Source organism: Atta colombica, unplaced genomic scaffold (assembly GCF_001594045.1).
Source record: "Atta colombica isolate Treedump-2 unplaced genomic scaffold, Acol1.0 scaffold100, whole genome shotgun sequence".
NCBI lineage: Eukaryota > Metazoa > Arthropoda > Insecta > Hymenoptera > Formicidae > Atta > Atta colombica.
In genome coordinates, this window is record NW_017259185.1 from 844173 (window position 1) to 860690 (window position 16518).

At 31.5% G+C, this 16518-nt stretch overlaps 2 protein-coding genes across 2 annotated transcripts in view; both read right to left on the reverse strand.

Moving 5' to 3' along the window:
• The window catches only part of LOC108684556, a 5371-nt gene extending 1304 nt beyond the window's left edge, over window positions 1-4067 (reverse strand). Inside the window, exons 1-8 of the mRNA XM_018188949.1 lie at window positions 3822-4067; window positions 3227-3450; window positions 2547-2738; window positions 1901-2161; window positions 1460-1653; window positions 1175-1300; window positions 701-812; window positions 486-626 (exon numbers count right to left, since the gene is read on the reverse strand). Of these exons, the coding sequence (XP_018044438.1) occupies window positions 486-626; window positions 701-812; window positions 1175-1300; window positions 1460-1653; window positions 1901-2161; window positions 2547-2738; window positions 3227-3450; window positions 3822-4039 (1468 nt within the window). The 5' untranslated portion in view covers window positions 4040-4067. The remainder of the gene's footprint in view (window positions 1-485; window positions 627-700; window positions 813-1174; window positions 1301-1459; window positions 1654-1900; window positions 2162-2546; window positions 2739-3226; window positions 3451-3821) is intronic.
• A 14-nt stretch (window positions 4068-4081) lies between these two features.
• On the reverse strand, window positions 4082-13419 carry LOC108685985 (cytochrome P450 4g15). The gene is made up of 8 exons (XM_018191008.1): window positions 13335-13419; window positions 11727-11961; window positions 10987-11184; window positions 6125-6377; window positions 5560-5776; window positions 5289-5477; window positions 4824-5061; window positions 4082-4706 (listed from the first exon to the last, which is right to left on the reverse strand). Exons 2-8 carry the CDS (start codon window positions 11953-11955, stop codon window positions 4342-4344), a joined length of 1689 nt encoding a protein of 562 aa, XP_018046497.1. The 5' UTR covers window positions 11956-11961; window positions 13335-13419; the 3' UTR covers window positions 4082-4341.
• Between the last annotated feature and the right edge of the window lie 3099 nt (window positions 13420-16518).

A 16518-nucleotide genomic window follows, 5' to 3' on the forward strand; every position in this document is an offset into this window, starting at 1 on the left:
ATAAAAAAACTACTGAAGATCGTAAACAATGTGCAAGGATTGTAAAAAAACATTGCGAATTATTGGAGGCGCTGACTTTCAATTGTTTTCGTTAATCCTTTCATTGTTTTTTTTAATTTCGAGAGTACTTATTTTTATTTTAAAATTATAATAATAAATTTGTAACTATTAAATTTTAATCTTTACTGTAATACTAGAATGCTATTTATAAAGACATTCATTGATGTAATTGTGAATGTTTATTGATGCATTATATTATTTACTACAAAAAATCATATGTCAAATCGCTGAAAGCACATTATGAGACGTCACTTCTAGTTTCCTTGAGCAAATTTTTCTGAATCTTCTGAAATGTATGATAATATTGCATTGAGTTACTTGTGATATATTATAAAGACGCGGTATTCAATATGTTTAAGAATTGCAAGAGGCAAACTCTGAGATTTTATTTAAATTTTGGTTGATTACGAAATGTTGTCTCTTACCAGCGTGTAGCTTCTTCTCTTTTTTTTCAGTCCAAAAAACGCTTCTACGATTTTTCCATTGACAAAGCATCGTTATTGCTTTCGGATCGGCGGTTCCGCACTGCTGCACAAGATGGATATATTGATCGATGATTTCTTGCCCTGTTAAAAAAAACGAAGGCATTTTAAATGCGTTTCATATTACAGTTTATATGTTGAAGAAGTATATAACTAGCCTTTCGAAACTCCGGCAAGGGCTCGCGCCTTATCAGCATCGTTGGATAAACCGAGTTTGTTATACAATTCAAAAGATTTTTCCAAATGAAAGGTTGCAATATCTAGCTTTCTCTAAAAAGAATACAGACATTGTTAACTCTCCAAGGAAATATTCTATTAATATTTTACGACACTGATCACTTAGCGGATATGTAATAATTTGTATATATTTAAGGTATTTTGGCCCGTATTCAGAACGCTCTTTTATCGATAAATGTGCATTTTTATTTCTGAAATTCTAAGCAAATCTGTATATGTAATGTGAAATGTATATGCTAGGCATTATCGTTACCAGCGCGTTTCTGATGGGTCATTTTGTACAACATAAGAATTCAGGAAAATGTAATAATTTCTCACATAAGATATTCCTCAATAATCTTGTCATTTCTATCCTCTCCCCCTTTTTTGTTATCCAACATTTTACGATTTTATACCTTATTCAAAAAATGCTCGCCAGTACAGTAGTGTGCCTGTGCCGCTTTTCTCGTAAGTCCAGACTCGACTGCATTTACTATAAATAAATGGAGATACTTCTCCGTGTTTACATCGTCGTTCAATTCCTACAAATATGAATCGCTCGTAAGAATTACGTCAAAAATTCGCGTTTTTTTCGAAATTAAGATCGCATAGTAAATGCGCGCATGTGCGATGATAAAACATAGGTAAAAAAATTTTTGGAATTTTTTTATTCGACGTTCTCCACATTAATCATTCTATTAATCTTTCGTGACACATAACTTGTATGCAAGTGCTATCATCATGTACGCGTTGCATATTTTCTCTGGGTCCGAAAGTCTCTTAACTATCGCCAGGAATTTGGAGAAGTTTTGGAAGGCAAGTTTCACATCGCCTGATCGCAACTGATTTATCCCCAGCTCGTATAGAACGTTCGCTATGTATTCGTAATGCCCAGCTGCGGATGTGAGGCTGATTAATGATATCGTAGGATAAGGTTTTCTTTTATAATTTCAAGAAAACTTTCAAGAATTTTACTGATAATGAGAGACTAATTGATACAGTGAAAACAGTGAATTTAACGATCTTCGAGAGAACCAAACTTGAAATAATAGGATAACATTTTAACAAAATCCTGAAGTGGTATAACTCTCAATAGGTAAATATTTTACTATTCCTCTTTCTTTTTTTAAAAAACAGCTTACAGTCCGTCGCTCGAGCGAGAGCTTCGGTGCATGCTTTCACAGCGACATCCGGTTGATCGCAGCCGACTTGTTGTGCGTGCATCAGTAATACTTTGTATAGAAGCACGTTGCATTCTCGAAAGATGGTTTCTTCTTTTCGACCAGTTATCTTCGACGCATTCCATGACTTCTTCCAAGACGCTTTATGTACGATATTTAAGTGATATAGCGATCCTGCCATATCTTGTACTGATTGCACCACGTGAATGTAATTGTATTGATATTAATTTATAATACTGACTTATAATGATCGACTACGTTTAACAGAAAAAGTAACTTAATTATACTTTTACTTTAATTATACTTTACATTAATTATACTTTTAGATCGAAATGAGATAAAATTATTTTTATCAATGTAAAGATATAATTCAAAATTATAATATCTAAGTTGCTTTTTCTGTTTAATGTAGCTATTATAATCTATATGCAAATATACTACGTATGTAAATATTTTATTAATAAATATTCAATTCAAGCATATTGAAACGTAGTATATTAATTGCGAAAAAAACATTGAAACTGTGACTATTTATATAGAAAGTGAACAGGAAGTGACACTTGCCCGCCATTCATTTGCTAATTTGCATATAATGTGTTTCGCTAACTTTGTTCGAACAGAAATCGGCCGTACAGGTAATGTACGAAGGTGCTCATCTGATGGTTATCGTCTTCGATTAATTCAGCGTTCTCCAGAGCGCTACGGTAAAGTCGCTCTGCCACCCACCACCATTCCCAAATCATTGCTTGAAAGGATAGCGCCATATTTAGAAATTCTGCAGCCGTAGAAATATAATCTCCTATTCAGAAAATTTTTAACCGTAATAATCATACTCGTACTCTGTACATCGTACTTTCGTCTCAAATGTCAAAGATCAAATATAGGAATTATCATCACGATTGTGTGTGATCCTCTCACTTCAATTGTTATTGAGAACAATGGTTTCACTCTTGTGTTTCGCAAATGAATATTAATGATTCTATCCGGAAAGGTTTTGTTATTGAAATATTTAAAAATTTAGCCGGATGTAGATCTGAAAATAATTTTGTTCCAATCATCAAAATAATTATATATGTGGAAAAGTCAAGAATGATGAGCAATGTTGCAAAAAATGTTTATATTCTAGTAATTAACTTGAATATTTTTCAACAAAATTATTGTTCAAATTACTCAGAAAATTATTTCCAAAATTATGTCATTGTTGATTATTTTTGTATCTGTATATCTAGCTAAATTTTTAAACGTTTCAACAAATCGTTCCGTGTATACATCAATTTTCTTTCTCACCAGCATTTTTGGCTTGCTCGACAATGATCAAGCCATCCCTTAAGCGCGACATTGCGTTCTTGTTCTTCTTTAAGCGTGGCTTCTCCCATATTAGAGTACCAGGATCAGCCTTCCTACGAATCTCCTCGTCGAGTTCAAATAATTCTTTCAAATATTGGATCGATTCCTCATAGTTGCCTTCTTTGAGCTCGTCAATGATCGCTTCGTGAGGTAATAAATGAAATCTACTCGAAGAAAGAGCAATATCGATTATAAAAGAGTTTGATGGAACATTTATATTTTATTTACAATTCGGATAAAAAGAAAGAAAGGATAATTGAGATAAATGACAGTATAAATAAGCATCGCGATGAGGCACCTCAAAAAAAACAGAAGGAAATTGAGAGAAAAAATAAGAGATAATTCAGTTCAGCCCACTTTTGATTTCAATATTAATAAAATCATTCTTGTGATAATTGCTATTATAATTTCTATTATAATTACATTAATTATACTATTCGATGTGTTTGTATGTAAAACGAAAGAATCTGGTAGGGAAAAAAAAGAGTCGTTTTGAAAGAGAGGATATATTTTTTATTCCAAAAAAATAAAGCACCTTCTCACTTCTGAAGACGTTAATATCGGAAGCATCGCCTTCAGTTCGTTCTTAACCTTCCCCATCTCCCCTGATCGGACTCCCGCGAGAGTTTTGATCGTCGTTGCTTCTGTAATCTCGGGATTAGCTTTCGATAGTTCTCCGGGAAAGCCCTTTCGAATTTGTCTCCCGAATGTTCCTAAGTCACGTTTTTGCACATCTTTGAGCCGGCCTTTCATTTCATCTCAGTCGCGTGATCGGGAACGAGGAATAGTCGGTTCTCAGATTTTGCAACTCGATAAGAGCCGCGATTTATTATATATGCACGAGATAAATATAACTGATAAATGTATGTTATACAATGATAGGATCAATAATATATAACATGTACATGTAACTTCATAGCGTTTGTTTTACTCGTGCGCGTATAAGATGCGATTCCTCGAAAAAAGGCCATCGCGAGATCGAGACTCGAAATTCGCGGCTCGCCTCCTCATCTTCCTAAATCCTCTATCTAACTATGTTATAAAGAGATACAGCTTTAAGCGGTGACGGCTGCCTGTTTTCTCGGCATCAATTTGATCTTGAAACCCTCCGCGCGCTTGAGGATGATGTCGCCCTGAAGTCTAAAATCAGACTCTTTGATGTCTGATTTGACGTGGTAATTCCTCATGATCGTAGACAGGATGATCTTCAGCTTCAGCATAGCGTATTTGCGACCCACGCAGGAACGTGGTCCAGCTGAGAACGGCACGAAGGCGTAATAGTGCCGATTGGCGGTCTTTTCCGGTAGGAAGTTATCGGGATCGAAAACTTCCGGATTCGGATAGATGTTTGGCTGCCGATGCATCTTAAAGGTCGTTACTATCACCGTGCTCCCAGCTGGGATCGTATAATCTCCCGATACTGAAATAGCAATTGTATAATTTTTTTAGAAATATAATAAATTATTTGAGAAAAGAAAAGAAGTCGATAATACTTCATCTTGCCTTCTTTTCATGCATTCCAGTTTTAAGAACTCACCCAATTTCAAGTCTGTTTTGATGGTACGTGCGATGATGGGGACAGGTGGGTACATACGAAGAGTCTCCATGAGGCATCGTTCGAGGTATTTCATCTCTAGTGTGTCCTGGAAGGTCGCAGGTCTGTCGCTGTCGCCAAAGATTTCATCGAGTTCCTGGATAACTTTTTCTTGAATGTCCGGATGACAGCCCATCATCGACAAGAAGAAGCTGGATGCAGCCGCGGTTGTGTCATGTCCCTATAAAAATGAATGACAGAACTTATTAATTATTAAGACAGCTTATTAATTACAATTTGATCTTCTCAAAGTAGTCAGTAGGCTAATATTTATGTTCTTATTTCAAGATCATTTTAAATAATGTCTTGAAATAATGCGTTTCTCTGATGGATTTATGATATCTTAAGCCAGCCTTAAATATAAGAATCGACTATGAATATCAGTCTGAGTCATATCTCACGACCCACCTCGAACATAATAGTATCGACCTGTTCCTTGACTTCTTCATCTGTTAGCACAGTGCCGTTCTGACCGGCCTCTATCAACAAATCGAGGAAAGCTTGCCTCTTTTTTTCACCAACGTCATTGTCTTCTACATCGAGGTCGTCTTTTAGACCAGCCGCCTGTCCAAAGGAAAGTCCTTCCACAGATGTGCTCTAAGAACAATATATTATGTGTTAATAGTCCATCGCTCAATGTAGCTTTTTCTGAAAATTATCCAATTTGAAAATTATCTACTTTAGTGGTCTTGCCGTTGCTATTTTGCGTAGACTCGTCAATGATATTACGTTTGCCGTTCTTGAATTCCTGCTTCTTGCGTGCGATAACTTTCTTTGTGAGTCCGTGGATGATCTCTAACAAACGGATTTGATCTTTTCCGTATTTCGTAAGATTAAACAGCCAGTCCGGTCTGAGCCAGACTTTCGTGTGACGCAGATGGAGAATATCGCACATCCTACATAACGATAAGATAGTAATGAGATATCCGTTTTATATATTTCTTCAACATGAAAATATTCAAATATTTCAAGGAATAAAATTGCATAAAAAATTTTACAACTTGTTGATAATGTTCTTTTACAAATCTAAATTTCTAAGAAAAAGAAACTTCCAAGATCTTATAAATTCAAAATATTGTAGATACAAAAAAAAGTCAAACCTAGCTGGGAATATGTTGATCAGAGAATTTTCAATTAAAATCGATTAAAAATAAACTATAAATATAAAACAACTCCCGATGTCTTTCTTTTTTGTCTCTATTTCCAAATTCATCAAATCTGAAATTTGCGTATTGAATACGTGCTTCATAACAGCCATGGCATATTCGAAGCCGCTTCGGTCTTGCGTGGACTTGGAGACACCCATGGCAGTCTCGAGAAGGATCTCGACGGTGCATTCGGACATATAGTCGTGGCAATCGAATTCTTTGTCGCCTTCCTTACGCATTCGTTCCACCACCGCACGCGAATTGGCGTTAAAGAGATCGATGAAACTCTTAAGTACGTTTAAGTGAAACGTCGGCGCGATTAATTTGCGATGAGCGCGCCATTTTGAACCTGTAATAAATCATTTTTAAACCTGTAATAATCATTATTATCAATTTATTTTTTATAAATAACAAAAGTCCTCATTTCTTTGCTGTGATCGAATCTGAAGTGATTCATCCTGAATATTTTCAGCGAATTGTCATGATGCGAGACGAATTAGAATTATTATTATTAATCCAGAAGTAATCACTTTATTTTTTTTTTATATAAACGATCATCTATGGTGTTTTTGTAACACTAAAGATTGCATTTAATTAATAATTTTCGTTTCTAATTATATTATGTGCAATCTTTTATTATACTTGTTATAATATAAAAATTCTATTGTGACGAACACGTGATAAAACAAATAAAAATTGGACAGACAATACGTATTAACTAATGTTATATCAGTAATATTAATATTAATAGTGGAACAAAATTAGAAGAGAAGAAAGAGAAAGAGTTTATATTTCATGGAGATGTATGTAATTTTAACGTAAATTTCCATTCCCTCCCCCCCTCCTTCCTGTTGTATTCGGTCCGTGTTTGAAGACTTTCTATCGAATATACGGAAGCAGGAAGAAGAAAGAGCGGGGGAGAAAGAGTCAGAGAGAGAAAGAGCAAGATAATGCATTACAACGCGTGAGAGAGACAGAAGATGTATACTTTATGACTATAAATATTGAAGTACACTTATATTTGAACTATTCAGCAAACGAGAATGGATTAAAATGGATTGAAATTTTTTTCTATCCGAATTTTAAATAGCGAATATTTTTTTTGGATTTAATTGAGTTCAATTGAATTCAGTTAGATTCAATTGGATGCAGTTAGATTGAAAAACTGCATTTCCTATTGAACATTTTGAATTGAACAGTATTCACAATGCACAGAAAATCTAATATTATTTTTAGATTGAAAGGCATAGAGATATGCTCTATGCAATTCCTATAAATGAATAAAAATGCATTCAGGATTGAAAAGCTTTCATTTTAACATTCGTGAATCAATATTTCTGAAAATCTGAATCCATTTCAATTCATGTTAATCCATTTTCGTTTGTTGAGTAAATAAAAATAGACACTTAGAAAGAATGTTTTTGCTGAAGTATCTAAAAATTTAGCTAAATCTTAAAGCTAAATCTGAAAATATATTGTTGGACTCAAAATAATTACATAAGAATCTCAAACATGATGAGTAACAAATTTTGACATTTCAGTCAACCAGTTTGAGAGTTTTACATAATTATCTGATAATTCAACGAAATTATTTTCAGATCTGTTGTATCTTTTTTAATTTAATTAAATTAAAAATTTTTTTTAAATTTAATCCTCAACAAAACTATCCTTTCTTTTGAAATTTGGCGAAAGCAAGATAGAAAGTGCAGTTCAGTGCAGCGATAAAGAACAAACCCGGAGAGACAGAGATCGTCGTAATTGTGCAATGATAAGAAAGACTGCGATGCGCGCATATGTGCGCAGGGAAACGGAGCTAAGGAGAGAAAGCACCGGCGCGCGTGCAAATTTCCTTCCTGTTTTGCGTCTCGTGGATTACTCGGACTGATTGCATTTCACTCTCCATCCTCTCTCTCTCCCCCGCATTGCTCTTTTTAAATGCAAGTGCGTTGTCTCGTGCGACACATACCATGCACATAGGCGTCGAGACTCTCCAGATATTAAAACACAAAATCGTAATAAGATAACATTAAGTTAAAATGATTTCATAAAATCATAAAAAATTCTAATGATGATTATTCGACACATTTTTTTGACTATAAATTTGTGATAAATTGATGCTGAACTCTTAATAATTTTTAATTAAAAAATCATTATCATGTCAATAAGTGATATTTTAGTTAAAAATGATTTCTCGTGTCATATATGTATCGCTTGTATTTGAATTATTATGTAAAAAAATATATGGAACAAATCTATTGATCTTGAAGGTTGTTCATTCCGATTCTTATTTCAAAATCATCTTACGTAATATTAAGTTTACAAATAGTTTATTTAAGTAAATCAACTACAAAGAGTTAATATTTTTTATAATAAGTTCTTTTTCAGATGTTATATAATAACATTAAAGATCTGATTAAATTTGGAGAAATTATTAATATTTCACATTGGTTGTATTAAAAGACCGAAAATAATCAGCGCGCAGTTTCTGAGATAAATTTATTTAAAAATACATATACATGTTAATCTAATATCTAACTTTGACGCTTTTTTATTTTAATTAATTTTAAGACGCTAACATAGTTTTGTACATAACAGGTTTATGATTGTATTTAAGATATATTTTAATATATTGTAGATTGTATTAAAATGGATCTTAAATATAAAAAAATTTATGAATACCGATCAAAATCTGTTCTCACTACAAGTTTAAATAATCATTTTAAGTAATATCTTAAGATACTAATATTGTTCTGTGATTGATTTATGATACTTTATTGGCAATGATTTATTTACTTTATGTATGTTTTAAGATTGTATTTTAGATGGTTTTAAATATATAAACATCTAAAAATTTAATTAAATACAAATCTGAAAATAATTTTGATGAACCATCAAAATAATTCCATTAAAGCCTAACGAAAAACATTGTAAAAGTTTTGACATTCTAGTGATCAGCTTGAGTTTCTTAATTGTTATAATAGTCTTACAGAATTATTTTCAGATCTGTCTCTAATTAAAGTCTTAAATATTTTCAACAAAATCATCCTTTCTGAAATAAAATGCATGCACGTGCGTAACAATTTGATGTAACAACGATCGTCGATTGCGTGCCAACTTTTATTATCGACTTTCTCTGTAAGAAAAGGAGATAATGATTCGCTGAGCATTTATTTAAACGCATTGTCTACAATTTCGCGCGTACTGAATAATTGTATATTAGCTTGTCAACAAATCAGTTTCTGAAATTATAGATAGATTAGATATCCTGTTTCATAATCGTCAATTTCAGCAAGAACGTCTTATATTCATCATTTATCTTTCTTTCTTAAATTATATTTGTGCAGAAGATATTAATTTTATGTATGAAGAAACATTTCATTTATTTGACCTTTTGTTCTATTAGAGCAATTCTTACTTTCTCTAGTTACTCTTTCATTTCACCGAATTGCAAAACTTGATCGCGCGCATGATCAAGGCAAATGCAGTTACGAGAAGTCATACAACAACATCTGAATTATATGATCGTTATACAACGTTAGTGGTTAAACAAACTCACGCGAAGTGATCTAGGAGGAAGAGGGAAAAGGAAGAAAAAAAAAAGAAAAGAGATATGTGGTATGCATGACGCCTTTGCCGGATGTCATGACGAGGCGCGTGAATTAAGACCGAGGTGGTAGCATGCATGTTATGTATATGCTGCTGCGCTGTTACACCTCGGCGCGAGAGTTCCGTCAATGAGAAAAAGGACCTTCACTCGCGATACCGAGAAAGTCGGCGATAAAAGTTGGCGCATAATCGACGATCGTTGTTGCATCGAGTCTGCGCGCATTCTGTACTTCTTCGTTTTTGTTCGTTTACGATGATAAAGAGAAACCTGTTTTGAGGATTGCGTTCATCCGAGTGCATCCAGGTTTCTTTTTACTCTTGTTGTTTTATCCCCTAATGTTAAACAAGAATAAAATGATACGTAGGTGAAAAAATTTTTAACTGAATATGAAAATATTTTTGTAAAATACTCTCATTAATTGTAGAAAAACATAAAATAAATAATTTTTTGCTACGAATAAAATTTAATTTCGTCGAATAAAAAATACGAATAAAAAATAAGAATTTTTTTTTCAGTAAAATAAACATTATATTTCACAAATTTTAATATCTCATAAATAAGTTTTTAAATATCTTTTTCTTAGTAAATAAATTAGAAATTGATGGTTCTCATCCGAAAAATCTGGAAACAGTCGAAAGAGAGATAATAAGAGAAAAAGAAAAGACATTTGATTGAAATTCAACTGCAGATGAATGATTAAATTTAATCTCATCTCTGAATTATCTGAAATAAATTAAATTTGAATAGTGGAAAAATCATTAACATTTGAAATGAAGCTACATAAAATTTTATCAAGATGTAATCTTATATAAATAATAAATGTAATCTTATATAATTGTTTTGTTGTTTTGCAATATAATACTTCAAAATTATTATATGAAGTTTTTCATACTAGTAAACTGAACGACATTAGGAGATATTTTCCGAACGTAACATCCAAGCGCAAAACGAGGAAAAATATACGGAACATTTTCCGTTTTGTCGTGTATTGTCATTATTTTTCTCACACAAAAAAGAGTCATTTACCATTTTTATTATTACATTTTACGTTACGAAGACAATTTTTCAAAAAAGCATGTTAATAAGGCACATTCATACATTTATAACTTTCGATTGAGATTTTGCGTAAGATGTTTTTCACTGTTATATCTCTCTTCTCCCCAGCCTTCTGATGAGAGTTAATAAGACTTTAATGATAGTTAATAAGACTTTAATGATAGTTAAATGAAAATTATTAGTTTGAGAATAGCATATTCTTACGCGTAAAATGGAAAATTTATTTTACCACTAACGACGAACTCCGAGATATCGATAGGAAGTAGTTAAATACACATAAGTAGTTAATACACACCAGTAGAGATGAGGAGACCATTTCCGAGCCAGGGCTGGAAAAACCGGTACTCAGCAGACTTGTCGATGTAGACATGGCTAGATAAGATGATTTCGACATCACGCGGGTCCATAAGAAAAACCAGCAGCTTTGGTCCGAGCCAGATTTTAATAATTTGGTCGTACTCGAAGGACTTTCTATATAAGGTACGGAATATGGCTGCAACACAGACACAGGGATGCATAATTGGAAGTTACACGAACGTGTCAGTTGCGCGATGCAAATCCACTTGATCTGGCGTTATCCATAATCTAACTAACTAAGCTAACTAATCAATGCTGCCTAATAATAGATAGCACGAAAGATACACAGGAGATATGTAATCATCAAATTAACTTCTAATTCAATGTCGAAATTATGGCGAACGTTGGAATTAACGGTGATAGTTGACGTGATTTAGAATATTCGCGATCTATTAACGCGATCTAAACTGCTTTTACTCTATGAGAACTTCCTTTGTTACTCTCGATTATTATAGCAAGAATGAGGAAATAATTCAAAAAGTTACTCAGCAAAAATGTAAAATTAACTTTAGAGTTGATGTATTTCAAAATCAGAATAGTTTTGAGATGGACCAATATTGAGATCAAAGGATTGATTTATCTAAGATTAAATAATCTGAGTTAAATTAAATAACCGAATTAGGATATGAATTTTATATATGTTTACTCCGTCATTATATTTTTATATTATTGCCTTACTGTCCGAATTTCCTAGGAGCAATAGTGCGTTTCCAATTAACGGCAGACCTTCCGGACCCGGGAGTGATTCCGCCAACTCGATCATATGGCGGCGTGAAATTCTAAAGTAGATGTAGTATAGAATCAAAGCCGGTATCAAGAGAGACAGAAAAATAGTAAACGATGATAGATCATTAGACGCCGCGGTGACACTGGACCCAGCTATTATTTCCGGTTCAGCCGCTGACATGATTTCCTAAAAAATTTATCTAATTAATGTTTTTCAAAAAACACGAAATACTGCAGAAAAAAGAAAAAAAATCAGAAAGTCACGGAGTCAGGATAGATGCATACAACAATTTTGATTGTCTATGCATATTTTGATTGCCTATGTATATATCAATGTCGTTAACGCATTAATGAATCAGACTAATTTTTAGTATGAAAATTGTGAGCATAAATCGCGTACTCTATATTCTTTAAAACTTTGAGAGTGAATTGTTATTCTAAAGAATGATATCTCTCTCTCTCTCTCTCTCTCTCTCTCTCTCTCTCTCTCTCTCTCTCTCTCTCTCTCACACACACACCCCACACACACACACACACACACACACACACACACACACACACACACACACACACCGCACATACACTTTTAAAGATTGAAAACTCTTTTTCAAAACTGGATCAATTTTCATCTGATTGAGATTCCAATTAGACACACCCTGTATAAATTATTTAGATTGCAGATAACATTTTGAATACATATATCATTTCTTATTTGCTAGTATTTGTATCTAAATTGAGAATACTTTACATAGTACATATTTGAAAAGGAATTTTGAAAAGGCCTATTAATTCAGCAGAAAATTTGGCTTAAAATTATATTGTATAAACATTTATTACGAATTCACGGCAAAAGATAAATATCTATGTATATACACGGCGCAAGATGATATATATATATCTCTTCAATGCAGCGTGTATCTTTTTTTATGCACATAGATCAAATATTTTAAATCCACAAATATTTTAAAAGATATCAAATTTTAAGTCACAATTTACACTTATTTTTATAAAAGAGATACAAAATAATAGTGTGATATCAAAGACCAAAAATCTGGGCGGTAATTAAAGTGTTAAAAATAATAATCGGAGGATTTCAACTATCTGTTATCTTCTCTATTGGCAATTCAAACTTCTCAAATTTTGTGCATAAAGAAAATGTTTTAAAGACAGGATAGAGACATGAAAAAAATCGATGAAGAATAAACTGGTTTGAAGAAAAAAATCACATTCTTTCTTCTCCCTAAAACTTGATGACAAACTTTTCACGCTCGAAAGTCGTTTCGAAATTAAATATATTACTTTTTTCTACAATCGCAATAAATAATATGTATCATTAGACGGGTTTACTATTATTTTAAGGCTAAGCACTAAGACTCTAAATCCTTTGTGGACTGAGAAAATTGATACATCCTGCAATCCCACTATGTTATATCACAGGCACGAAAAGAATCAAGCAAAATGTATTTTATTAGAATATTCTGCTTAATTCAATGATCGGTCATTTCGACAGCTGGATTGTTTTTCGGTTTAATTCTCTTCATCTTCTCTTCTAACACCCACCTTATATACGCTGTTCACGAATGTACGATCGAATCTTTTCACTAAACTAACATCGAACTGATCTGCTGTCTATCCGCAGTCGTTTATAAGCAGTGCTTTCGACCACCACCATCGCCGCCGAGTATTGCGATGCTAATAAACCGTCGACGACGTCTAAAAATAAATCATTCATCCCTTTTACCTTTTTTCATTCACCTTACATAGTTAATTAAATTACGCTTATATACAATTAGATTTTATTATGAACCGTAAACTTCTGACACAAAGCATAAAATATCAAATGACTGCAACAATTTACAAGAAAAAATGATTTAAAAGTCATCACTTCATCGTTATTGATTAAAAGGAAAGTAAATTACATTTCGAGCTACTCGATGATTACGCCTATTTAAATTTTTTATTGTATTGCGATTTTGTAAAAAGAATCACTTTTAAAAGACAATTATTATGAAGAAAAAGAAGTAGTTACGGAATAGGTGAGAAAAGGGTTGTGAAATACTACGATATATTGTACTACAATATATTATACAGTTTGCGTTATATTTTAAGGGTGGAAATTAGCTATAAAGCTAGCATATCTAAATCAGCAGAATCAAATCGGACTTTTAGTACTCATTTTGTACTAAATTGCTAACTATTAATGATAATTTTGTACTGTGCCATTTCGGAAAAAATCGTGACAGCTTAATATTAAGCTGGCAGGATTAATGTAAAATAAAAGAAAAAAAAAAAGAGAAAAATAATATCAGAAATCAATAGAATTAAATTTGTACTATGATTTTTTTCTAAATGGCAACAGTACAAAATTATTATAATGGTATAATATAATATGATACATACAAAGTGAATACTAAAAATTCCGATAGGTCCAATTTGATTCTACTGATTTGATTCTGTTAGCTTTATAAATCTATCGAAATTATTTCTTCACACTTTGCTTAGATATTATAAGGAGACGAATTGCATTAGGTTTTTATGTTATTGTAACAACTGCATTTCAATTTAATGCGGGATATATAGAAATCGTAGATGATCGTGGAATCTTAAGTCATAGAAAATTGATCAATTATATAGTCAAATATAAGGAGAATAATCGATTATGAAAGGTCAATTTTTCACTTAAGACTCCACCGTCGTCTATGACTCTTATTATTAGACATCGGATTTCTATGCATATTTTTTTAATAAATTATTATAAATCTTGCATGATAGATACATTGAAAAAATGATATTTTATCAACAATATTATTTTAACATAACAATATTATTTTAACATAAACTATAGAAATTAAAGCCTTAATACTATTTTGACTAGCAATTTAATTAACTACTTAATTGTAACTTTAATTGACTAGCAATTTAACAAATTTTTTATGCTTATTCGCATCTTTGAAACGATCCTAATAATATTGAATAACATATTAAAACTTGTAAATAATTAATTTTTATTGTAAAAAAATATTATTTCGGCCGTGAGACGAACCCAGATCTCTTGCATTCTGTTGCCTTGCCTGGTAGTCTAAAGGACACTCGTACGAATTCGACCGAAGTAATATTTTTTGCAATAAGAATTAATTATTTACAGATTTTAATATGTTATTCAACATTATTAAGATTTCAAAGATGCGAATAAGCATCAAAAATTTTTACAAATTTAACTTGTGATATTACTGCGATAGTTTAATAGAGTTTTCAAGACCGAAAAATCATTTCAGCGCGCATTTCTAGGAATTACATACATAGTATATAAATTCACACAAGAATCATACAAGCATTTAAGATCTAGACTGTTTAAAACTTTGATTTCCATGTTGTATGTTTGTGTTATCACGCATATACGGTCCTATAATATATTGTTTAATATTATTTTTAATTAAAAATCCTGAGAAATCAGGCAAATGAAAGTATAACGCAATTGTTGGAGCATGATTAAACATAAATGTTAATCAATGCAAAAAATTGATCACTTCTCGCATTTTTATGAAATATATGCAATCAATTTTCTGCATTGATTAACATTTATATTTTATGCTCCAACAATTGCGTTACTTTGCCTGATTTCTCATTTTATTCTCATATACAGGAGTCTCATACACACACACACACACACACACACACACACACACACACACACACACAAAATAAAAATATCATTGATGAAACAAATACGGCATGCTGTTGTTTTAATAAAATTTTATTTGTTTCATTAATACTATTGTTAAATCAACAAAATTATTTTCAATTAAAATAATGTTGTTAAAACAACATTATTTTTCTCAATGTAGATATTGTAGTAGACAATTTCACAAAATGTGTATTCTTTAATTTTAGAAATATATTAATAAAATATATAAATATAAATTTTAGAAATATATTGGTATTAATTTTATATTCAGTCTAGTTTGGATACTTTGCATATATATGGCTTTCAAATGATAATTGAACTTTTGGTAATAAAATATAAATATTTATATAATATACTTCGTGTATAAATAATATTCATGTTTTCTCTTTTTTCTTATTCAGTTTTTTTTTAAATAAATTTAAAAAATAAAGCGTGCTTGGGTTTTGTACAGCCAACGAACTTCTACATTATAGCATGATTAGTCTCTATGGTTAACTTCAAAAGTATTAACATATGTGATTGACATATGAATAATATATATTAAGTTATTTCAATAAAACAAAATGGTAATAATATATTCTTTTAGTCTATTCAATTAATCATTTTAATTCGTTTCCTTTGGTCATTTCAATTCGTATTTCGCAATTCTTGCATCTACTTGTAAGACAACATAAAAATTTAAAAAAAACATTATTTGAAATAAACATCATAAAAACCTTTTTAGACATGCACGTGTCATTTGAATTCAATGAGAGATTTAAATTTATGTTATGCTCTTCTGTATGCATGTTCACTGAAGATGCAAAAGAGCCGAACAATTAAGTAATGTAAACTGAAATATATCTGGATTATTAAGTTGTGCATACTGTGCTGTATTTTCATTAGTTCTTTTACTTCAATTCTAATATCCATTTTCGAAAAACCTTTCCTACATCTTGCTTTTTGTATTTGTAAGCATTAATTTCTAATTCTTGAACGTTTATATACACTAATAATATAAATAATATTTAAAGTAAATAATAATAAAAAAATATTATTATATTAAAAATATTATTATAT